The 23,746-nt window shown below is 49.1% G+C and overlaps 1 protein-coding gene and 1 long non-coding RNA gene across 3 annotated transcripts in view; one reads left to right on the top strand and one right to left on the bottom strand.

Annotated features, from left to right (window-relative positions):
• Positions 1 to 15,215, top strand: part of LOC116938686 (uncharacterized) — a 30,583-nt gene extending 15,368 nt beyond the window's left edge. Inside the window, exon 2 of one of the 2 annotated variants that reach the window (XR_004402307.2) lies at positions 14,284 to 15,215. This is a non-coding gene — a long non-coding RNA (uncharacterized LOC116938686). Of the gene's footprint in view, positions 1 to 14,280 lie in introns of both variants that reach the window. The other variant, XR_012931055.1, reaches the window with a different exon arrangement.
• Positions 473 to 23,064, bottom strand: LOC116938685 (uncharacterized). Its single transcript, XM_032946169.2, has 13 exons — positions 21,949 to 23,064; positions 16,735 to 18,015; positions 15,422 to 15,559; positions 14,316 to 14,445; positions 12,961 to 13,092; positions 11,796 to 11,894; positions 9,655 to 9,824; positions 8,744 to 8,894; positions 7,633 to 8,628; positions 5,622 to 5,728; positions 5,080 to 5,134; positions 3,658 to 3,761; positions 473 to 1,464 (listed from the first exon to the last, which is right to left on the bottom strand). The coding sequence occupies exons 1-13, from the start codon at positions 22,066 to 22,068 to the stop codon at positions 1,276 to 1,278; spliced, it is 3,672 nt and encodes a 1,223-aa protein (XP_032802060.2). The 5' UTR covers positions 22,069 to 23,064; the 3' UTR covers positions 473 to 1,275.
• Between the last annotated feature and the right edge of the window lie 682 nt (positions 23,065 to 23,746).

The following is a 23,746-nucleotide window of genomic DNA, read 5'->3' as shown; positions in this document are numbered from 1 at the left end:
AACGGATAGTTCGTCCTGTGACAGTACGCCGATAGGGTGAATGTAATAAATTCGAGACAAGCAAAAATATGCCCACCGAAAAATATGAAGACACACAGCAAGCAGCCAGGCAACACGGTTACAAATCTTCTTCCACAGCCGTCTTAACGTCTGCCTGCACGTCATTTCAGGGGCCCCCACTTGACCACACCCCCCCCCCCCCCAATATGCTTTCACGGATGACTGCCTCCCAGGTGTGTTCATTACAGGTAATCGAATACCACATGTAAACGTACTCCAGCAAAAACAAAGGCGTGCTCATCACTTGGTAGGCTTCGCCATGCATTTAGAAACTGTTAATTCAGGACAGGTCACTTGCTGTCTAGTGGGTGGTCTGGTAGTAACACTTGTGGCTCTGGTAAGAGTTGACTTTATTGCAACTCCCGATTGCCTTAAATCTAATGAGCGATTCCCCAAAACACCATGCGACGCGTTGTTCCATTGATACCGTGATGGTCTTTATTAAGTGGCTGAAAATGCATTGCGCGGGAAAGCGAGGACAGCAGTCATGTGCACAAAACAAGGCTGAGTGTGATATACAAATTACAACTTACAAACACACACCCAAAATATGTACAGCCCATTATGAAATGCACAAGAGTAAAAAGGCAAACTAGCCCGATATTATGTTACGTATCATAGCATTTTCAATTCAATGTATTAGTGGCGTGCCAGTGAACTCTCAAATTGGCTACAGACATGCTTCACCACCACAGCTATTCACCCCACAGCAATTCCACTGTCATTCAGCGTCACAATGCGATTCAATTAACAATTCTCTTTGTCTCGTTTTGGCAATCTCATTTGTATCTCTTTGCACAATCCGACTCATTTTCATGAGGCTTAGCATCACATTAACACAATTCTAATCAGTGGTTCTCATGCATATGATTGTGTGCATTTATCTTGAGCGTAAGAAATGATCTAACTTTAATCCATGACTTAATGAACCACCGATTCTTCATTATATGCAGAGTCTTTACCAACATTCCGTGGTTGGTCTTCACAGTAGATTGCCACTTTAGCCACCCCCACAGACATTACCGGCGTCTGCGACGGACTCAAACCGTCGACTCCGTGGAAGCCGGCTCTGCGGCGGTGGCACGCCGCACGCGGCCAGGAGGCTACGTGTCTGCTCCCGCGGCCGTCCTCACGACCGTCCGCACGTCGATTCAGGGACCGCTCCTGACCACGCCCCACGACAGGCAGACGCCCCCCCCCCCACCGCCAGCTGCATCACGATGTGGGCGAGATCCGAGGTGGTCGCTTCTCCAGGTGGCCTCCGTTCACCCTCCACGTCCACGCCAGCCCCGGTGCGTCGCCCGCCGCCACGTAGCGCAGCGCGACGCTGGGCTCCCTCAGCTGGAACTGCTGCGCTACCTCCGTGCCGTCGGGCCACACCAGTGTGAACGTGGGCAGGGCCACCTGCCAGGAAGCCATAGCACAGGGATCATAATCGCACTGAGTCATGGGAAACGGGAATGACTACTGCTTTCAAATCAGGGGTGGGGGAACCTTTCCCTTACAAAGGGGCCAAACAGGACTTTCAAATACACGTCAGGCCAAACATGAACACAACTTTTGTGACTGCAAAAGCCCCTTGCAGTGGGTGACAGAAATGACTGAGTGTGCTAAAATCAGACACACAGTGTTGCTACTTCAAAAATATTCCTCTCGATTTGGTTGTGGGCTGGGGCAAAGTCGTAGGCCTCGTGTGGTGGCGGACCATGGTGCCCCAACCGTCGTGCTACATTTACCAAGCACACGCTTCAAATCAGAATTAAAAAAAAATAGCAAATGTCTTTCTGAAATCCAATTACCTACGCCTAATTGAAAAATCAGTAAAAAAACCAGATACAATTTGAATGTATAAAGCGTATAAACATAATCTGCGCAAGCCGGCTTATGCTACAGGGAATTGATTGTTTAGCAATGATTTATGTTCTAATATTTTAGATTTCTCATGTGAAATTTAATTTTGGTTTCTGTTTGCTTCATGGCTATACTTTACTTTATATATTTTTTTGCTTTTGTAATTTCGTTGACCCAGGTCAATCTTGCAAAGTCGACTATCCCGGTCTCTTGATTTCTCGCCTGGTTTAACAAATTAACCTCGAACATGTCTAAATATAACTGTATCTCAAAATAGGTAAAATTTAAGACATGCTTGTTATGAGGCCGTGCGGGAAGATGAAGATTTTGTTTTTGGCAAGGTCAAGGAGGAAGCTGTGACAGCAGGGTGCTGGTAGAGCGAGACGCTTGGATTGATGGAAATAATTCCAGCCGGGCAATAATATAATTTACTTATCCACAAAATCTAACCAAGTCTCAAGACTCATTTTCATTAACATGTTCAGCCAATGCCATTTTAATGAGGGTTTTGGTTTAGTGTTGCATAGGGGTACTAGACGGCTTCTGCTTTATGAAAATGTTAAACTTTTAAAAGAGTTTAAACGTTACTAAATAAAAAAATATAACAAAATCACGGATGAGTACTGCATTTAAGCAGTTACTGTTGGGGTGTTGTTGCCTTCCGAGAATTAAAACAACGGAGTGAAAGAAAGCAAAAGGGACAACACACGGAGAGAAAGGAGGCAGGAGATTCCGGGCTACACGGAGCCACATGCCAGCAGCAAACAAGCAGCCACCTCCTGTGCGCGTGCGTGCACCTCCTGTGCGCATGCGTGCACCTCCTGTGCGGGTGCGTGCACCTCCTGTGCGGGTGCATGCACCCCCTGTGCGCGTGCGTGCACTGCAAGCCATGTGCTCTAGGCGTCGCTGGAGGCAGCACGCTTTTGTACAGAGTTTGAAGCAAAATCAAAAAGTTTTAGCATTTGTCAACATTCGAAAACAACACCCATAGTGTGGGATGATACCGGAGCGCCTAAAACAAAAATCCCTACCAGCTATGTGAGGGGATATCACTCAACAGATCTGCACAGATGGGTTCACAGACCTACTCGCAGGAATGTCATCTCCTGTCCACCTCGCAGCCCAACAGGTTTTGGCATTTTACGAAATTTTTATTTGATCCAAAAACCCTTGCCTTCAAAGCTCTGGATTACAGTAGCATAGCACTAGGCAGCCACATATACAATCAAATCAAATCAGCAGTGGCTACAATAGACAAACTGAATGTACGTGGTATAATGACTTTATTATCTAGGTTCTTACAGCATTGTATGTTTGTTTGTTGAACTTGTATTACACCGTAATGACAATTATTAGTGAAATGTTTCCACTGGCACATGATGTGGTTCATTTCTTTATAACGTAAAGAAGAGTGCATGGAGGGTCGGTCGACCGTCACACAGCAGTGCTTTATCCTTAAATTATTACAACAAAGCACAGGTCAGATACTCTGCTCAGCTTAGAATGTTTTTTTTCATTTCTCGGACAGGATTGAAAATTGTGTCACTCGGCACGGATTCATGATACTTCCGATAAAAAATATTCACACTCCGCTGGCTTTCGCACGTGCACTTACTCTCGTCACCAGAGAGACGAACGGAACATGACACTTCCTCATACGCCATTTAATCTGGATCAGCTTGCCAGAGCCTTGAGGCCTTGAGGCTCTGGCAAGCATTGCAAATAAAAAAAAAGGCGAGCACTTACGCGCTCCTTGATGCCAATGGCCACCTCCTCCACCGTCACCCCGACCCGCTCCAACAGGGTGAACGCGTGTTCCCCTGCCAGACCGAGCACGTTCACTCGCACCGCTGCAACAAAGACAACGATCCCCCGTATAGCCTTAATAGACTGTTGAGGCAAGTGCTGTTAGCGAGCATCTATGAAGGTCGACACGGCAGATGAGGGGGTAGGTGACCAGCACCCCCACCACACACCACACACGCACGTGTGCGCAAAGGTCTTGCTTACAGCCACACAGACTGCGGAGGTACGTTGCTGTTAGTTAGCAGCTATGAAGGCTGGCATGGCGCGCGCAAGAGGATGGATAGTGTGGTCAACACCTCGCCCAGTCATCTCTGTTCTCCTAGTGCTGATGTTTTATACACACCACACAAGGTACTAATTTAGGACTGAGTCCCCAAGGGCAGGCCCAGGACTGTTTCTGATATTCGTCACCGATGTAAGCCATGACTGGGAATCAAACTCAAGTCACCGGGTTCAAAACAAAATGCGCTAACTATTCACATGCACAATGTTTACAAATGTTTACAAAAATACCTAATAAGGGAAAAACAATAATCTAGGGATATATTCACGTGTTAGCAGAAGCAGACCTGCTCTTGAGCAGAAAAACTACAAAACTGGCGCAAAATGGGTGACATTTGTGAAAATGGCCAAAAATAGCCAAAGACGGTCGACACTGAGAGAGCAGCAAACAGCAACAGCAGATATAGGTAATGAACAACCGCAGCAGCACGTTCCCAGATCCCAGTCCCTTCGTTGACCAGCAGCTGTTCCACCTGGGGAGGGCATTGCGATCGCAGTGGGGAGAAGCTCCTGCTCGTGAGCGTGCGGGTGTTACCGCGTGTGCAAGGCAAACTGCCGCACGTCTCTACGCGCACGAGAGTTAGTACTAATTTTTTTTAAAATTTTACCAGATAAGGCCCACTGAGCTGTATAGCTCTTTTTCAGAAGCGGCCTGACCACAAACGATAGCTCAACAAAGTAGCTTATCACGTAGCCATTTGTAGCAGGTGAATACGCTAAACGCATTTTTATCCTAAATGTGGAGGGAAATACCGGAGGACCCGAATAAGAATCCACACGACAACAGGGAGAACATGCAAAGTCCAAATATACAGGCGTTAGGGTCGGGATCGAACCCACAACCTCCTGTAAACCAGGCGAGGGAGTTAACATCTCGCCACCATGTCGACTCATTCGCGGAAAACAAACGCACGGAGCCGAAACCGTATGGCGGAGCGGGGGGCGACGGGGCACAGGCTTACGCAAGAGAAATGGCAGGAACACAGAGCAAAGCGATTCTATTCGAAAGTACAGAGCTTCAGCTTCAAGGGGAGAGCCAAATAATGAAACGCACAGAAAATATAGTACGTAGTTGTTAACCTTCAAGGTGGACGGTGCTTGGGAGTTGAGGAGACTCAGGCAGGCTGTGGATGCTCTTAGTGGGACAAAAAAGAAAGCAACGCATTAACCTCAATGGCCGCACCATACTAACATGCTATAATAATCTTGACTTAAAGCTTATTATTTTTATTATTTTTCTATCTACGTGGCTTTACCGAAAGACCCAAAGAATATGATACAATAATATTAATAATCAACATGATCGGACGTGGATGGCAAACTGACCGATCATCAGAAACATTTGCCAAATACCAAGTTTGGCAATCGTGCTTTCTGCGTCGCTTGTCCTGAGGGCAAGAAGCGGCCTACCCGCTCAATTCATTGCCTCATAATAAAAACATAGAATTGTTGCGGAAATCAAATTTGAAGACCTAAAGCTAGACGGTGGTGGTGGTGGATGGTGATAAACTTGTAGGAGCGGAACTTGGGGGCAAAGTATTGACTTTGCAAAATCTGAGCAATCTTGCACCAAACAGTGAAATCTCGCCCCACGACTGCCGCCTCTGCCTGCCGGTGCTCACCTCCGCGTCGTCCTCAAATGGCATGAACTCGGGCTCGGCGATGAGCGAATTAAGGAGGGCGTCGTGCAGCGCCGTCGGGTTCGGCACCGACAGCTGCTTCACGAGCTCTGCACGTCGGGGTTGGGACGGGCGGAGGGTGGTGGGAACAGCCGCATGCATCGGCAACAACATGACGCTTCGAATAGAATTTCAATTTGCGTATGTTAGTGACGGGTTCTCGTAACTGCCCAACAGCTACTGGAGGTGCCGAATACGTCCTGTAAAAAAATAATATATCCATTCCTGAATTGAACAGTGACCCCTGATCTCATGACAATCAGATCTCAAGGCGAGGCGAATCGTGGAAGGCCGAGTAGAATCAGCGGACTCGCCACACTGGTCAGACGTAGGGTGCTGGAATTGGTAGCACTGTTCCAAATTTCCTGGTTATTCATGCCCTAGCTGCAGAATGTCTGGTCAGGTGATGAACATTTTCAACTAATTTTTTCCTGCAACCGACTATTACTTAGGCCACTAGCAGACATGCGCTAAGGTGTGATTTATCAGCCTATTTACACTTGTGTAATGCACATTCCCCGCAGTTTAGAGTAATATACACTCGTAACCCTACATTACCGAGGTTATCACCAAAGGTGTAACGAAGCGTAGATTCCCGATTAAAATCAACTGTTACATTCTTGATATACACACACACACTGTTATCATGTGTAGGAGATTAAATATATTTTCGATTCAAATTCCGTAATTCGTTTGCACGACCCCTCCTCCCTCTAGAGGCCACTACATTCACCAAAATAAAGCAAATGTTCTCGAATCGAATTGCGACCACCGAATCGGGGCAAGCAATCGGATCGCGAGGGGACAAATCGCCACGATTTTACGTGTCACACGACGCGGAGGCCTCGGTGCCGTGTGCGCGCGAGGTGTAACACGTGGAGCTGGATTGTCTCTCGAGTCCTCCTGTCGAGTTTCACGTTACGGCCGCGCTGGGGCTGCCGAGAGGCGTGCATGTCGACGCTCATGTCAACAATGTGCTGACCGGCTCTTCCCTTTGTACGTTCATTTTTTTCCCCATTATGATTTTCTGATGTGTCAACGGAAATGTAGAGGCACTCCGCTGTACTTGCCATTAACACAAAGACACCGCGAGCGCGAGTTAAAAAAAAACAAACTCAGCGTTAGTAATTCAAGACGGAGATAATTTTCATACAATTCTACACTTCCAAGCTTACTCATTGGCATCAGCTCATGAGAAGAAGGCATTTCCAGGTGGCAATATATCACACCGTGTACAACAATGGTCTCCGGAAGGTGATATCATAGAACTACTTCTCAGATCCCTTCAAGCAATCTCTTATCCACACTAAGAGTGCTGCATTTCCTCACATGTCCTGCTACAGAGAAATGCAAATTGCACGACAGTAAAAACCAATGTTTAGTCCTCAGAGCTGGAATATGGCAAATTAACTCAAAAGAGACACCTTTAATATGATGACAGTTATTTTGTGCAGTCATCGGTGATCGGGCCAAGACCATCAACACTTGAGAATCCAGGGAGAAGCATGCTTTTAGCGTTGCATATAAACGTTACAGCCCTCTGGAGGGAGGGTTGGTGGATCATGCAGAGATCATGATGTGCTGTGGTAGTCCCAACCTGCTGGGTGACATTTTGTCCAGGAAAAGAGAGTACAGCACGGGGGTACACGACGCATCTCTGCCAGACACTCTGGGCAGCGTCATCCCCTCTCCAAGGGTAAAAATTTTTTAGGTTTCCTTCCACGTGAAGCCAAACTGCTCATTAATGGAAGTGGACAAATACCCCAATGCAGGACCCTCCTGAAAAGAGTCTTGAGACTCCGTGATTATCTCCTGAACAAATAAAGGACATGCTCATCAAGGGGCCCAGCGAAGTAGGGAATTTGCAGCCGCGGCAGGGCATGGAAGCAAGAAAACTTTAGGCCTTTCAAAGAGACAATCTATGTTAACGTAAATAATATATATCATAAATTACCTCTCTGCATATCGTCCAAATCCGCCTGAGGGTCGGAGTGCCTGGCCGGCATTCTCCTCAGCGGAAATCGGAGAGGCTCCTCCCTGAGCTCCGCTCCTCCCTCGAGCGTCTCTCTTGCTGCGGGCGTCACCGCTGCTGCCACGGACGAGCTCGTGGCACCGACTGTCACCACCTTTCCCTGCTGCGCCGGTGCGGAGCGGCCCGAGAAGTGGCACGCTAGCTCGACGGGGGACTTCCTGCTCGGCAGCTTCTTGCTATTCTGGCCAGGCAAGGGACCCAGCGAAGTGGATCCAAGAATCGAGTTTTCCAACGCGTCGACGGAGATCAACGTTCGTGTTTGGTGCCTAGTGGCCCCGGCGCGGCTGGCTTTTTCTGCAAGCCGACCGGTCTCTTGTCCGTCAACGGGGCCTCCAGCCACACTGGCGTCCGTTGCTGGCTGCGGGTGCATCACGCCCTCCGGCCTAGGTGAACCCGCATCGCCCTTACCCTCCGCCTGCAACGACTGCCTCTCCTTTGCCGCCACCGCTGCCGCCAAACAATGCTCGGACACTGTCTCTGGGCCCTGCGAGCTGCCCTGCTGGTCGCACTGTCGAGGCTGTAAAGACGGTAGAGTCACTTGCTCCTGCATTGCAAAGGTCTGCTTGACATCAGCCAGGGAACTCGCTTGTGCCGATGCAGAGTTGTGCGTCGCTGGCGGCCTAGACTGTGGCGGTTGCAATAACGACGCAGGGTTTGCCTTTGGAACCTCAGGCTGCCACCGCGGCTGCGATTGTGGCAGTGGCTGTGGTGGTGACGGCGCTGGTTCGTTTAACAGAGGCGCCGTGCTAGAAGAAGTGCGGAGCGAACGCTGACCAAGGCTGCCGAGTTGCGTGCTGCCCGCGTTACCGGACGCTCGCCGGTTGATCAGGCTCACGAGGCGTCCTGTGAGGCTGCCGCTCACCAAGATGCTGCTGCTGGTGCACTCCTGGAAGGAGAACGCTGTGTCCAAGCCTCCCACTGCACACGGACAAAAGCGCATGCACGAACACACACGCACACATGCAGCAACGACAAGAGCACCACAGGCTGGGCTTGGCACTGCACTTGGACGCGACGCGCCGGAGGGGCTCACGTTCGTCGAGGGCGCTACGGGCCTGCCTCAGCAGCAGCGAGGCCGTGGGTCGGGCGGCCGCGTCCTTCTGCAGGCCGCTCCGCAGGACGTCGAGCACGCACGACGTGCACCACTCGGGGGCCTCGCTCACGGGAGCCTCCTGCTGCACAATCTGCATGCACCAGCCACAACAGCAGAGCTTGACGACCAACAGTCATTAACCAAGGAGGAGACATAGGGTGACATCCCCCTCCTCTCTTTTGCGCGTGGCTGAATGGTGAGCAACTTATTGGTAGATGTTCAGATTAGTTAAAAAGAGAAATGGCTTCAAATGAGAGACTGGTGGGCTGGTTCAATGCCTACGTTTAATTTTTCAGAATTTCACAGCGGTTCTTCAATATGGTGGGTTCGTTGGCTTTGCTCGGTGATTCTGCACCCGTACGCCGGGCGTTCTTGAATCTCCGCTCGTGAAGGTCACGGGTGGAATCTTGCCACGAGACGCGCGTAGTCACCCTTAACGTGCACCATTGTTTTCGAGGCAGATTAGATCATGGAGATTATTTCGTGACATTGGCATTCATGTGTTCATGTTGGGATATTGATGACAAATACGCACAGGACAGAGAACAAAAGACTCTGTCCTGATGAAGTCGGGGAGTTGAGGCTTTGTGAATGGTGGTGCGTGGACACCACATACATACAATACATACAATTCTCCCACATCGACATTTGATAAATTGTCACCTTTTGCGGTTATAGTTCATTTTGTCTTGTTTTTATGGCTTTATTTTTTTCTGACTGTTTTGCACAGCATTGTTCACCCTATCAATATAAACGTTCCATCATGCACGCGAGAATCGACGCGTCGTTTGCATCAAGACCATTGCCCGTATGTTTCGTATGCGGCGACAGCACATGCGTGCGCCACTCACCACGAAGTAGAGCACCTTCACGCCAGCGAAGCGCCCCATCCACGGGTGGCGCCCGTTCAGCATGTGCAACAGCACGCAGCATGCGCTCCACACGTCCGCCTTGCAGTCGTGGCCGGCACTCGCTGCCACCTCCGGGGCCATGTGCGTCTGCGTGCCGCGCGGCTGCTGGTCTGGGTGGTGCACAGCAACGTCGGTTTGGAATTACTACGTAAATTTCCTACAATAACTGGAAACGCAGCCGTCTTCGTTTAACAAGCCTGACTTTGTTGATGAGACCGAGAAGGTTGAAACCGGTCCAGAGTTTGCTTGCTTAAACATGCTACTGGGTAATATTGGTCTGAATAACCAATAGGCCGATATAATAAAACACATTTATTTATCCATAATAGATTTGTATGCGGGGACACAATGAAATTCTACTTAAGATATGCTTTGACCTACAATGCTCCACAGCAACGCATAATGAGTTTGTATCCTGCTCTCCGTCACACAGTGCCCACGGACCAATGGGGCAGCGAGGTGATATCGGTGGCCAGGGGCTCGGCGTCGAGAACGTTCCCTCCTGGGGCATCCGCCCAGCTTCCCACACCCATCCTCTGCAAAATCTGCTGGGATGCTTACATGAGCTAAAGGGCAGCTTCACTGATCTCCATTGATTTCCCATGGCCTCATTATAGCAAGGCTGCTTGTGATGCAGAGACCTGCACGTGGCATCAGATGCAATTCAAAGAGGAGCTTCTGAGGGGTTTCCAGATGGCAAGGAACAGGCTATTACTGACGCAAGGTGGAAGCACGCCACTAATCACCTCTCAATGCCCGCCCAACGCTGCGTTCAATCTGAAGCCAAGAAGAATTTCCTTCGATGCTGGTTAATCAACGAATGCGGTCATGGAATGACCTTTCACAATTGTTCGTGGATTTTCTTTACCGGTGTAGATTCATGGCGTTACGAAAGTGTCATTATTGTGGGACTAAGAGACTTCATTCCAGAAATGTTGCGGTGACCGGTGGAGCGTCAGACCACGGCACGGTCGCTTCGTCCCCAACAGTGCCGCGGCACTGCCCCAATGTAGTCTTTAATATTTAGTAAAGCGACTCGAGATGTGATTGCATTTCGATGCAATATAACGTGAAATCAATTAAAACCGTAAGTTGCCGAAGATAATTCTACAAGCCATATTTTTTCTTTGAGTTAGGCCATGCCAAAAGCTAAATCGAAAGATGATGTCACTAAACTAATATTTGAAGTATCTTAACCTAACTAGAGGTTGTAAAGTCCGATTTCAATCCACTGCTGGATGAAGGCCTTAACCCTGGCTGTAATTTAAGATGAATTTGCTTGTGCATTGATAGGATTGAGACCATCGACTCTTTACATCAATAACCCTATTTTAATCACCGATGGCCTGGACCTTGTTGTGAACCCAGATACTCAGCAGTGCCAGTTCAATAAGTATTATAAGCCTCGTGTATCACCAGCAACCTCGAAATGTATCACTCTCACCAAAATGATCTCAAGCAACAGCGCAATATCGTTACACGTGCAGGACACAGAGTGGTTATGGACTGACATGTGCATTATTCTTGCTGAAAACACCACCCTTACCTCTGAGCATCACAGTTGCTACTGCTCACCGTGCTAATTGCTGCTGTTACTATGAGACAAAAGTGAAGGCTTAATAACACTGCTTCATCCCATGCAAAGCTCGCTAATGATGAGGAAATCCATGCGAATTAGCAAGGTGATATTGGTGGCTTATTTGCACATTTTATTTCACTGTGTGATCATTAGGTTGTCTCGCTGCGCACCCCTTCACCACCCTTGGGCACGAGAGAGTCCGGATCTAACCCCTATGAAAGGGCCGCAATTTTATTCGAGAATCAATTGTATTTTTAACATTGCCTTCACTGGATTGTTTCCATTCCGTTCGTACCATCTTGTTTGTGTTGCCTCTTGTGCTTCTGCCTCGTTTGTAAAGTTACGTTCACTCTGTCGGCCCAAATATAGCAAAACGTAGGATTTGCATGCACTTTACATGAATCAAAATTTAATTATTACACCGAAGAATGGATGCACTGTCACAGCCCTAGTGGGCACGCTGTTGGGCAGTGGCTAGGGTTGACGGGGGGAGCTCCGTTACCTTTGGGGAGAACCTTGGAACCCGGGGGCAGCAGCTGAGAGAAGCCAAAATCACAGAGCCAGACTTGGTTCCCATCGGCCGACATCAGGATGTTATCGGCTGCAAATCCAGATAGACACTCTCAGGATTAACCAACACAGGGAAACACCTCGCCACCATGCGTTTGATACGGACATCATCAGGGATTCACTTCAGCCGGGGCTGTCCGGGTCAGCGAACCAGATGATATTCTCGCGATAATTGTCACGATTTGGGGGTCACAATTCAAATCAGGGCATTATTTTTAGTAAAAACATTGTGGTGAATGTTGCGCCACTTGTACCTGCAGGTATGACGTGAACCAATTATGACATACAAATGAAAAACAATCAATTCTTACACGTGTGCTTCACTACGATGTGTTGTGAGCGGAAGAATCCCGCTGGGGAAGAGGGTGAAAGATGGGAACACTTGGGCAGTGGACTGCTCCCAGTGAGGTGACCAGACTCAAAAAATGCAGAGCACATAGACGAAGGAAAAAGATACCCTTTCCACCACGTCAGCCAAGGCACTGTCTCTCACAGGCAGCCAACAGGCCTGGCTGTGCAATGTGCCTAGGAGGCCATGGGTTAAGCCCTGACATGACGGCGTAAATAAGCCCAATAGATGAACCAACTCAACACCGAGAACAGCACGCCATTTCTCAACTTTATAGTTGGTCCACAGGGACAGCAGTTGAGCACCTGGCCCTCAGGCCCCTGTCTCAACCAGGAAGCCCATCATCCCTCACCAATGTCCAGTCGTTCATCCATACTAACGTTCAACCACCATACTTTATTATTCTTTCTTTTGCACTACTCAACACTGAAATTCCCTCCCATCATCTCTTTTCCCCAGTCCTTATAACCTTTCACAATAAAAACAAAATGCATCGACACCTCTACTACAACTTCAACGGTGCTGTTTTGCTGGTTGCTTGCCGTTTTGGGCCTTTGGGTCCATGCTCAGCTAACTCTGATAAATAAAAAGAAAAATCAATCACCTGAGTGCCCGGCTCAATTGTAAAGCTGCGTTTACCCCGGCAGCAAAAACCCAAGCCAGACGCTGAACCTGTGGTGCGGTGGTGCCTGCTATATGCGTCAACAGTGCAGAGGGATCGTTGCCACCACAATAGCGGCGGCCGCACCTTTGACATCGCCGTGCAGGACGTTGTTCTGGTGCAGATACTCGAGTGCCTCCAGCACCTGGCAGGTGTAGTGCATCGCCAGGTCCTGGGGCAGCTGCTTGTTGTCGGAGATCATGACGTCGAGCGTGCCCCCTGCGTGGGAAACGGTGCCCGTGACACACGGCCACAGCCCAGCAGCAGCAGTATAGAGATATCACAGAACTACTTCCGAGATCAACTTCAAATGACGAACTGGGGGCAGTGGGTATGCACTCTTCCATGTGCCCCACTACAGAAACAAGTTCCACTGATGTATATTTTGTCTTTTTTGTTGAGTTAAAATCAATTACACAAGTAAACACGGTACAAGAACAATGAGTCCGACCAAATAATAATTGCATTAAAATGACTTCAACAGGAAAGCCTCGCCTTGCCTCACCACTCTTTTTTTCAGGAGGACACTGTTTCATTTCCTCTTTGGGTATTTCTGAGTGTGACAGGAAACTGGTGGACCCGGAAAAAACCCGCACGTACCACAGACAAATCCACGCGGGAAGTTAAACAGCATTAAAATGCATATAGATTCTGCAAATAAAAAATGTACACCCTTTGCTAATGTCTCATTCTGGCAACCCTCGCGCAGTGCGAAAGTGTTTGTGTGAGTGTGCATGGATTAATGTGACCATGCATGTGTTTATGAGGGGTGGGGAGCGGTAGTGCAGCAGTTAGCGCACTGCGCTACAAACCAGGCGACCCAGGTTTGATTCCCGTTCACAGTCAACACCAGTGACGATTATCTTAACCGGTCCTGGGCTTCCTCTAGGTCTACTCAGCCTCAAATGAGCACCTGGTGCTGTGTGTAAACATCGCCACTCAGGAGATAAAAGGGGCCGAGTGTGGTGCTGGTCACCCACCCTCTCATGTGCCGTGTTGGCCTTCATAGTTGCTCGCTAACAGCAATTTCCCCAAAAAGTGTGTTCAGGCTATACAGGGGATCTTTGTATATGTATATGAGGGTGTGGGGAGGGATAGTATAATGATTAGCGCACTGCTCTATGAACCCAGCTAACCGAGTTCGATTCCTGCTCACGACCAACACCAGTGACGAATATTTGAATCAGTCCTTGGCCTCACCTCGGTAAATTCAGCCTGTGTAAACATTAGACAAAGTCGGCTGGCCGGATGTGGTGTTGGCCACTCACCCCCTTGTGTGCCAATACCGGCCTTCATAGGTGCTCGCTAACAGGACTTGTTACGACAGTCTATTAAAGACTATCGAGGGGGATCTTTGTCCATGTGTTCATGTACGTGTATGTATTGGTATGTGTCTATCCGTGTGAGGAGGAGGAGGAGAGTGAGGGTGGTGCTCCACTGACCCTCGGCGACCTGCATGAAGAGGGAGAGGCGCGGGCCCTCGCGCACGGCACCGTAGAGCTGCACGAGGCGCAGTGAGTCGAGCCGGCTCCAGATGCTCAACTCGTTCTCCGAGAACTTGTCCACGCTCAGCTGCCACCACGCCGCGTGAACAAAGATAATGAATTGCACACACGCACACATGCTTTCCGCTCAGCTGTACAGACTCCACCTGTGTGGAGCTCTTGTCGACGCGAAGACCACGATCCACAACATCGTCATCGACAACAACACACTGGGAGCAGTGGTGCACGCCTGTGATCGCACGTAGGAGGCAAAGGTCGGTGGTTCACGCAGAGATTTGGGGAAACGCCCAAACCCACTGTGCTGCTGTGGCCGGGAGGTGGCAGTACAGCGTGTGAGTTTGTGAAGCAATCTGTCTAGACCACCGAGTGTTACCTCCTTGTATGCACGGTGGGTTTTCTCCGGACACTCCTTTCCTTGCACACTATGCTAAGTACTGATTAATTTCACTGGCCATACATTCCAATGCAGGACCATCTTAAACACAAGGCTCAGTGAGGCTCAGTGAGGCTTTCTTCGTATCAATCCACTGCTGGATTGACAATCCACGCTATTCACATTGTTATTTGACCATACTTCACCATGCTGGTCAGTGCGAGTTGGTGAGGGGGGGACACAAATATATAGGAGCAAAGAAGTACACTACAACAGTGGATTTTACTGAACTTCTGCTACCCCACCCACAACATAGCTCCGCTACCTAAAACACCTGTCATGGGTCGTGGTTGCCCAAACAAACACTATTCAGGCTCAACTTTGCTTGGCTTCTGAGATGTGACGAGATTGGCCGCAGTCCGGGCGATTTTGTCATTAGGGAAAATAAAGACCTTGCTAATTCATTTTAAAACTTTATTCGGGAATGAAATGCGCGCGAGCGTGTGACTTCATCGCAGGTTGTTGTCCAAGCCTCCTTCAACCCGGTCTCTATAGACCACAACAGCGAATGATGAGTGGGAGTATAAGATGACGGCGAATGCCTTTACGATCATTATTCACGTGCGCCAGCCAGCGCCACCCAGCACCACGCCACTCCGCGCCACCCCACCTGTTTGACGGCAAAGTGGAAGCTCGTGCAGAGGTCTCGACCGACGAACACATTTCCGAAGCGGCCACGTCCGAGTTGCCGGGGCGTCTTCTCCCACTGCTGCCCCTCCCGGTAGCTGCCCCCAATGGGGCTCAGCTCCTGCGCAATAACAAAACAAGAACACAATCGGTCTCCCTGCCATCGTGATATTTTTCACAAAAACGCGACACCGCCAAAATTGAGCAAACAATGTGACGAAAACAAGGCTTTCCTCAAAATAGGGATGATACCCTAGGTGTGAGTATTCAGTGCGGTTCACGCAGACATTTGATGAGGAAGTAAGAGTCATATTTACGACACAGGCAAACAACGTGGTACAAAACCCCTGTCGTGGTGAGTTGAAGTGAGATAAGAATGCAAAGCCAGCTTCTCTTAGCAACTCCCAAATGCAAATCATGTCTATTGCTTCTTTACACAAGAACATTCAATAAAATGCCACTTGGTCGTCGAAATACTCCTGAGGTTTGCAGAAAACAGAAAAATAATACAGGTTACTCTGCATTATCTGGAGGCGGATATCCAGTTGCATATAAAATGAGCTTGTGGATAAAGGAATACATGCATCCACGCTCACACCGCATTCATTATCAGCTGCTCTCTTCGCTCGTTGGAGGTCAGAGAACTTGGCGTCCACGTGACTGCAAACATGTCAGCAAGTAAACTGCCCACTTCAGGAAGCAATAAAAACAGACGACGCATTCTGTGTCTTCACCCGTTCTATGTGGGTAAACGATCAACTTGCCTTATAGTTGCATTCTTGTGGGCTAGATCGTGTAGGTACAATGTCAATTAGGGCTATACATCCAATAAAGCTAAATATATCAGGTCATTGAGTCATGGAAAAATGTGCCAAATTATTTTGTATTGATATAATCCAGTTAGGTTGAAAAGTGAGAAAAGTGTTGACACTTTCCTACGACGTTTCACTAGAGATTAAACCCAGCATCATCAGGGGTCAGCAACTACTCAGACCTCGAGTGAATGCCCTTTCTGAGCTGAAAACAGAATTAATTGGTATATTTGGCCACGTCACAACCTGATTTTTTGGCTTTTTCAGGTGAATAATGTCGTAACAGCCTGTGTGTGAAATTAAATTAGTTTCTATATCCTAATTTGTTTAGAATTGTCTGTGTATTGTTTCATTCGGGGCACCCTTTGCCCCCATTACCCCGGATAATCAAGACTTGGGCCTCTGCCCCCCGTGAACAGCTGGCCAGCTCGTTGGTGAGCCACAAACATCATCGTAACATCCTTGTGAAGGGGCAGGAATTTACTTTGTTGAGTAGGATGCCCTCACAGACCGAGTCGCTGACCGGGCCCAGGCTCTCCCAGTGAACCGTCAGCTCCCTCAGCTCACGCGACTCTCCAACACAAACCCGGGCCCTCACGGACACGGGAACGGCAGACAGACACACGGAGCGAACTGCTCGTAGGCTGCTGTGAGGGCGAACGACAGCCTTCGTATAATTGGAAGTGCGTCGCTCCAGTGGTCTGCTCGGGGCTCGATTGGTCCTACTTAGTGGCAGTGAGTCTGACTTGCGTAGTTTTAAACTGTCCGCCTTTGCAGTGCGACCATCGCTGTTCGGGATCACGCGAGATGATGGTGACGACGGTCGTGCACCCTGTGGGGCACACGCAGCCTCCGTGTTGAGTTCCGTATTTTCCGGTTGAATGACGTCGGGCAGTTGTACGCCCGAGTTGGAAAAGTCCTCGTTGATGTACATCAGCATGGCCTGGATGTTCTCTTGGTTCGCAAGGAGGCTGTCCTCAGAATTGGAGAACGTACTGCTGTTAAGTCCGAACATCAGCTGTTCCATGGGGCTTATCATCTCCACTGCCTCGCACAATGGTGGCAGAAAAATTGAGGCAATTCCCGACTGGGTTTGCGATGGTGCCGAGGACCGGGAACGCACATCGGAAGGGTGCGTGCGGCGCAGCTCTGGGTCGGTGCTGTGCTGCGCACCAGCGATTTCTGCCTCCACACGACCCGACTCTTCCTTCAAAGTGCTTTGTGCCATTGCACCTCGGATCAAACCAAATTGTAACCGTTCTCCCGCTCCTTGCGGACCTGTGGCCACGGCAGCATTACTGTTCGCCCTCTGCTCGGTATCCGTCGCGTCGTTAATCTCCGCGTCAGCGACCAAACCGAACTCTATGCTGACTCGAGGCCTGAAAGCGCCGTCAGACAGGAGCGGCGCTACCTGCTCTCGCACGAACTCCAGGTCGCGGGAAACTTCCCAGCCGGGCACCTCCGCCAGGCCGAGGGCAGCACGGCGCGCAAGGCGCTCGCTCAACCCCGCGCATGGCAGCACGGGGCATGGGGACCCGCGGGTGCAGCCCAGCGCGTGGCGCCGCATCAGCTGGCACAGCTCGTGGCATATGGTGCACTCGGTGGTCAGTCGGTGGCAGTTGTGGACGAGGTGCGAGAGAAGGCTGACGATGGTGGTGCAGGAGGTGCAGTCGCACGCGCGGCGCTCGGCGAGGTGAGAGAAGCTCTCGACGAGGAGTTCCTCCAGCCGTGCCTCCGTGACGGGACCCCCGGCCGGCACCCAGCACTACACGGCGATCAGAGATGGGGCATTATGTTTAAATAAAAGACATTTCAAACAGAGATCGCCACATTTAGTTACACCGTATTGGTTAATCAAATTAATAAATAATGATACTGCGTATTTTGATTATTGTTAAAAGGATGAAAAACTAGGTATTAAACGTTAAAAGCAAGAAAGGCGAAACCTGAATTTTACTTGGAAGGGAAACTGCTTCGGAACACCAGATGTTGGTGGTGGAATTTCCACATTTACATGACAGGAGTTAGTATATCCATAACATGAACACTGTTGACTTCCCATAACATCGGTATGACCAACTAATCCAGAATGCACCGGATTTCCTCAGATTTCCAGAACTAAGCAGAGATGAGCCTGGTTATAACTTGGATGAGAGACTTAGCTTTGCTGTGACAGCAGTGGATGTATTCGTTCTGTGAACAGCTTAGAGTGCTATCCCCTCCTGTGAATAGGTTTTCTCCAGGTATTCTGGTTGCCTCCCACATGAAGCCGAATGGCAATTAATGGAATTGGTGAAACAAGGACTCTCCTGAAGAGGCCTGAGACTAAGTGAGAGGTTTAAAAAAATCTAATTAAAGGCATTAAAAGTCCGTAACTGTAAATGAAAAACAACCAGCAGAAGAGCACTTTGTTTCTGTACACACAGAACAATGCACCTCACTATACACGCAGAGTACAGTGAGGGAAAAAAAGTATTTGATCCCCTGCTGATTTTGTACGTTTGCCCACTGACAAAGAAATGATCAGTCTATAATTTTAATGGTAGGTTTATTTGAAACAGTGAGAGACAGAATAACAACAAAAAAATCCAGAAAAACGCATGTCAAAAATGTTATAAATTGATTTGCATTTTAATGAGGGAAATAAGTATTTGACCCCTCTGCAAAACATGACTTAGTACTTGGTGGCAAAACCCTTGTTGGCAATCACAGAGGTCAGACGTTTCTTGTAGTTGGCCACCAGGTTTGCACACATCTCAGGAGGGATTTTGTCCTACTCCTCTTTACAGATCTTCTCCAAGTCATTAAGGTTTCGAGGCTGACGTTTGGCAACTCGAACTTTCAGCTCCCTCCACAGATTTTCTATGGGATTAAGGTCTGGAGACTGGCTAGGCCACTCCAGGACCTTAATGTGCTTATTCTTGAGCCACTCCTTTATTGCCTTGGCCGTGTGTTTTGGGTCATTGTCATGCTGGAACACCCATCCACGACCCATTTTCAATGCCCTGGCTGAGGGAAGGAGGTTCTCACCCAAGATTTGACGGTACATGGCCCCGGCCATCGTCCCTTTGATGCGGTGAAGTTGTCCTGTCCCCTTAGCAGAAAAACACCCCCAAAGCATAATGTTTCCACCTCCATGTTTGACGGTGGGGATGTTGTTCTTGGGGTCATAGGCAGCATTCCTCCTCCTCCAAACACGGCGAGTTGGGTTGATGCCAAAGAGCTCCATTTTGGTCTCATCTGACCACAACACTTTCACCCAGTTGTCCTCTGAATCATTCAGATGTTCATTGGCAAACTTCACACAGGCATGTATATGTGCTTTCTTGAGCAGGGGGACCTTGTGGGCACTGCAGGATTTCAGTCCTTCACGGCGTAGTGTGTTACCAATTGTTTTCTTGGTGACTATGGTCCCAGCTGCCTTGAGATCATTGACAAGATCCTCCCGTGTAGTTCTGGGCTGATTCCTCACCATTCTCATGATGATTGCAACTCCACGAGGTGAGATCTTGCATGGAGCCCCAGGGCGAGGGAGATTGACAGTTATTTTGTGTTTCTTCCATTTGCGATAATCGCACCAACTGTTGTCACCTTCTCACCAAGCTGCTTGGCAATGGTCTTGTAGCCCATTCCAGCCTTGTGTAGGTCTACAATCTTGTCCCTGACATCCTTGGAAAGCTCTTTGGTCTTGGCCATGGTGGAGAGTTTGGAAGCTGATTGATTGATTGCTTCTGTGGACAGGTGTCTTTTATACAGGTAACAAGCTGAGATTAGGAGCACCCCCTTTAAGAGTGTGCTCCTAATCTCAGCTCGTTACCTGTATAAAAGACACCTGGGAGCCAGAAATCTTTCTGATTGAGAGGGGGTCAAATACTTATTTCCCTCATTAAAATGCAAATCAATTTATAACATTTTTTGATATGCGTTTTTCTGGATTTTCTTGTTGTTATTCTGTCTCTCACTGTTCAAATAAACCTACCATTAAAATTATAGACTGATCATTTCTTTGTCAGTGGGCAAACGTACGAAATCAGCAGGTGATCAAGTAATTTTTTTCCCTCACTGTACATATCCATGACAAAAGACAATTTTCTCAGGCTGGGCAATGCTGTATGTCTGCATTTCTTACCGATGCGTTAGTAAACATCTTTGACGACCAGATAAGTTGTTCCAACACACATGAAGACACGAATGTCACGCGACTGCTTGCAGTGAATGATATTGAATTGCACACTGCAACAGCGTACGATGTGCAGACTTGTCAATGTCTCTAGGCTGTCAGCAAGAATCTGACAAGGCTAAGTTGATCTAGTCAAGGTCAGAGCATGTCGAGACACCCACTCTTTGCACGATTGTCGAACACCATCGTCAGGAGTTGAACTAAAATTATAAACCAGCATGGCTTCTAAAACACTGTGTGTGCATCAGCCATTGCACACACAGTGCAACAGTACAGTGAGATAGCACCCTAATGTGTACTTTTTCTCGAATAGACCGAATTTGCATGTTCGTTTGCATGTAAGCCCCGCGTTCCAAGATGTTGTATGCTCTTTATACTCGTATTCATTATTTCATTTGCTAGGCCCCTGTACAAAACACAGAACATTACACTTCCCCTATCTGCTTGAAACCACTGCAAAGCAACTTCCTTCTCCAACATCAACGACACTTGGAGGCCCTCCCCTCCTCGTCAACTCGTGCACATTACCCACCCCCATCAGAGGTGCTCGCTAACAGCTCTGGCCCTGTCAATCTGTAATTCGCACAGAGCTCCAGTTTTGTATTGTTACACAAACGGCACATGGTGTACAGAAAACAAATGCAGAAACAAAATTTCGCGACATTTGATTTCACTTGCCCAATGAAAGCGGCATATGCGAGTCGCAAGACTCACTTCCCAGGAGGGTCCTGCTTGGGGGGGATGTTTGGCCAATGACTCACGGAGTTTTGATTTAAAGCTTTCGTGACTGCAGTGATTCATATTCTTGGTTCTTTCGGTAAAGTCACGTTGAAGGGAAACAATAAAATAATGAAATATATATAAAACAATAAAATTCTCACGTTTCGACTGTAACACAAACAGTCATCATCAGGTGTGAAAACCTGATGATGATGACTGTGTTCCGGTCCATACCGCGTAACAGCCGTTTCAATAGGGTGCAAAACAACCCATGTTTTTTTTTGTCTATTTGTATTTATCCCTTGTGATGGGACTTTGGAGGATGAACGTTGAGATTGATAAGGGCACGGGGTGACCCAATAAGGTCTGAATTGGTCTGTAATAAGTTAAGGACACTGATCAGGGGGGTTGTTGACGGGCGTGCCTACGGGTCACTTTGACCAAATCGCCTGGAATTCCTCTGGCGCCTAAGCAGGCGTGGAGGCTGCTGGGGTTGAACGCCGTGCACGGAGAGGGGACAGTGCAGACCAATCCCCAATGTTGTAATGCACTTCTATGCTCCCGTGTCTTTACCGCACAACTGCTTCCATCCACCCTCACCGCCGCAGAACACGGCAAATAAAAAACAAAAATAAACAAAAGCTCACTAAGCGAACTTACAACGCAGAAAGCGACCAAGCCCTCCCTCGTCGTCATCGCGACAGCCACGGTCAATCCACTGCTGGACGAAGGCTAACCACGCTCGAGTCTTTATATATGACCGTGAGAGGCAGGCGGTGTAGAGAGGGGGGACCTCACCAGGCTGGGCAGCGCCTCCCAGCAGCAGCAGGAGGAGGAGCAGCAGGAGCAGGAGGAGGCTGCAGGGACGTCCGGGCTCGTTACGTCCCAGGCGGGAGCCGCGCGGCTCGCCTGCATCATCCCCGCGACTCGAGCTCGAAACTCGTGGGTGGTGGTTGGGGGTGGTGGTGGTGGTTGGGGGTGGTGGTGGTTGGTGGTGGTTGTTGTGGGTGGTGGTGGTTGGGTGTGGTGGTTGTGGAGGGGTCCTCAGGGACGCAGACCGTGGCCGTGGAGCGCTCCTAGGGGACTCGGGAGCCGGGATTCCCCGCCGTTAGCACATCGCCTCCAACATCTCCACCATCCTTCCCACCACTCCCTCGGGCCGCGCGGCTCACGTGTTGAACAAACTCCCCATCGTCATCAGCTGTCGTTTGTTATTGTTGTTGTTTGTTAGTTAGTTTTTGGCCGTTGACGATGGCCCCTCGGCCGACGTCGTCGATGCCGCGAGCGACAACACCGCCGCTTCGCGTTGACGCGGTTGAGCCCGATGGACGGGCGGGCCGCTTCAGTTCATCTGTCTGACGACGTTCTTCGTGTTGCCGCTGACGATGATTTCAATGTCGATTCCTCCTCCTTTAGCACCCGAACGAGAGACGCCTTCAAATCCCCACAGCCGCCGCCGCCGCCACCATCATCCTCCCCCCACCCCGGCCCCTGAAGTTAGTCGCGCGGTTGGATCGCGAGACGAAGCTCGCGAAGAAGGACTTGCGATGTGGAACGTCAGCTCGTCCACCATCACCCCCTAACCCTGAACACCCCCACACACAAACACACTCACAAACACACCCGCCCGCTGCTGGGCTCCTCGTTTGCATCCACGGGTTCGCCCTCCTCGTCACGGCCACACGGGGCCGATTTCCCGTCACTTGCGTCAGCGTCAGCGGCGTCGGCGTCTCGAGATCTGTGCCGCAGCCGCTAGGGGGCACTCGATGACCCCTTGAGGCTCAGAGGCTCAAAATCTAAAGGCGAGCCCAAGCAGTTCCCGACAATCTTCACTTTAAAGCCTTTCGTGACTGCAGCAGGAATCCCATACTCTTTGGTTCTTTCGGTAAAGTCACGTAGGTAGAAAAATAATCAATGACGACGTTTCGATTGCAACACAAGCGATCGTCATCAGGTGGGACAACCACAGTTTTTTTTTCTGTAAATGTGTCGTTTTTTTCTGTGGTTGTCCCACCTGATGACGATTGCTTGTGTTGCAATCGAAACGTCGTGAAATATTATTTTTCTACCTACGTGACTTTACCGAAAGAACCGACGAGTATAGTTCTGGACAATTCAGACAAGATTTAACACGTAGGCTTTCGCGACCAATATCCATAATAGAGGGGTTTTTTTTGTTAGATCGTGTAAATAATATATAAATGTTTCGTTGAAACCCGCCACCACCCGACACAGCCAACTAGTAAGGGTTGTCACGTAAATAGAACGTGGCCAATTTGTCACTAGTACAGCACACCGGTGGAGTGTAGTGTATAGTGTAGTGTATAGTAGTGTAATGTATAGTGTAGTGTATAGTGTAGTATACTAGTACAGCACAACGGTGTGTTGGAGAGCCAAGCTACAACATTTACAATCTGAGTACGTCGTTTCGCCAGTAATTACAACTAGCTTCATCGGGCGCATGTTCTGTTTACGTGACAACCCTTACAAGTTGGCTGTGTCGGGTGGTGACGGGTTTTAACGACACATTTATATATTTCCGCGATCTAACCCAAAAACCTCTTATGAATTTAGACAAGAGTCAACACAACAACAA

The sequence above is a fragment of the Petromyzon marinus genome, chromosome 4 (genome assembly GCF_048934315.1).
Source record: "Petromyzon marinus isolate PM22_M1 ecotype Great Lakes invasive population chromosome 4, UKy_Petmar_22M1.pri1.0, whole genome shotgun sequence".
Classification (NCBI taxonomy): Eukaryota; Metazoa; Chordata; class Hyperoartia; order Petromyzontiformes; family Petromyzontidae; genus Petromyzon; species Petromyzon marinus.
This window is presented reverse-complemented; position numbering and strand designations above follow the sequence as displayed.

Bases quoted from the DNA above. Each gene is read 5' to 3' on its own strand.
- LOC116938685 (XM_032946169.2), bottom strand. From the start codon at position 22,068: ATGATGCAGGCGAGCCGCGCGGCTCCCGCCTGGGACGTAACGAGCCCG. The intron at 8,895-9,654 runs GTGAGTGGCGCA...TGGTGCATGCAG, and splicing joins TGAAGGTGCTCTACTTCGTG to ATTGTGCAGCAGGAGGCTCC. The intron at 5,135-5,621 runs GTGAGCACCGGC...TGTCCCACTAAG, and splicing joins CATTTGAGGACGACGCGGAG to AGCATCCACAGCCTGCCTGA.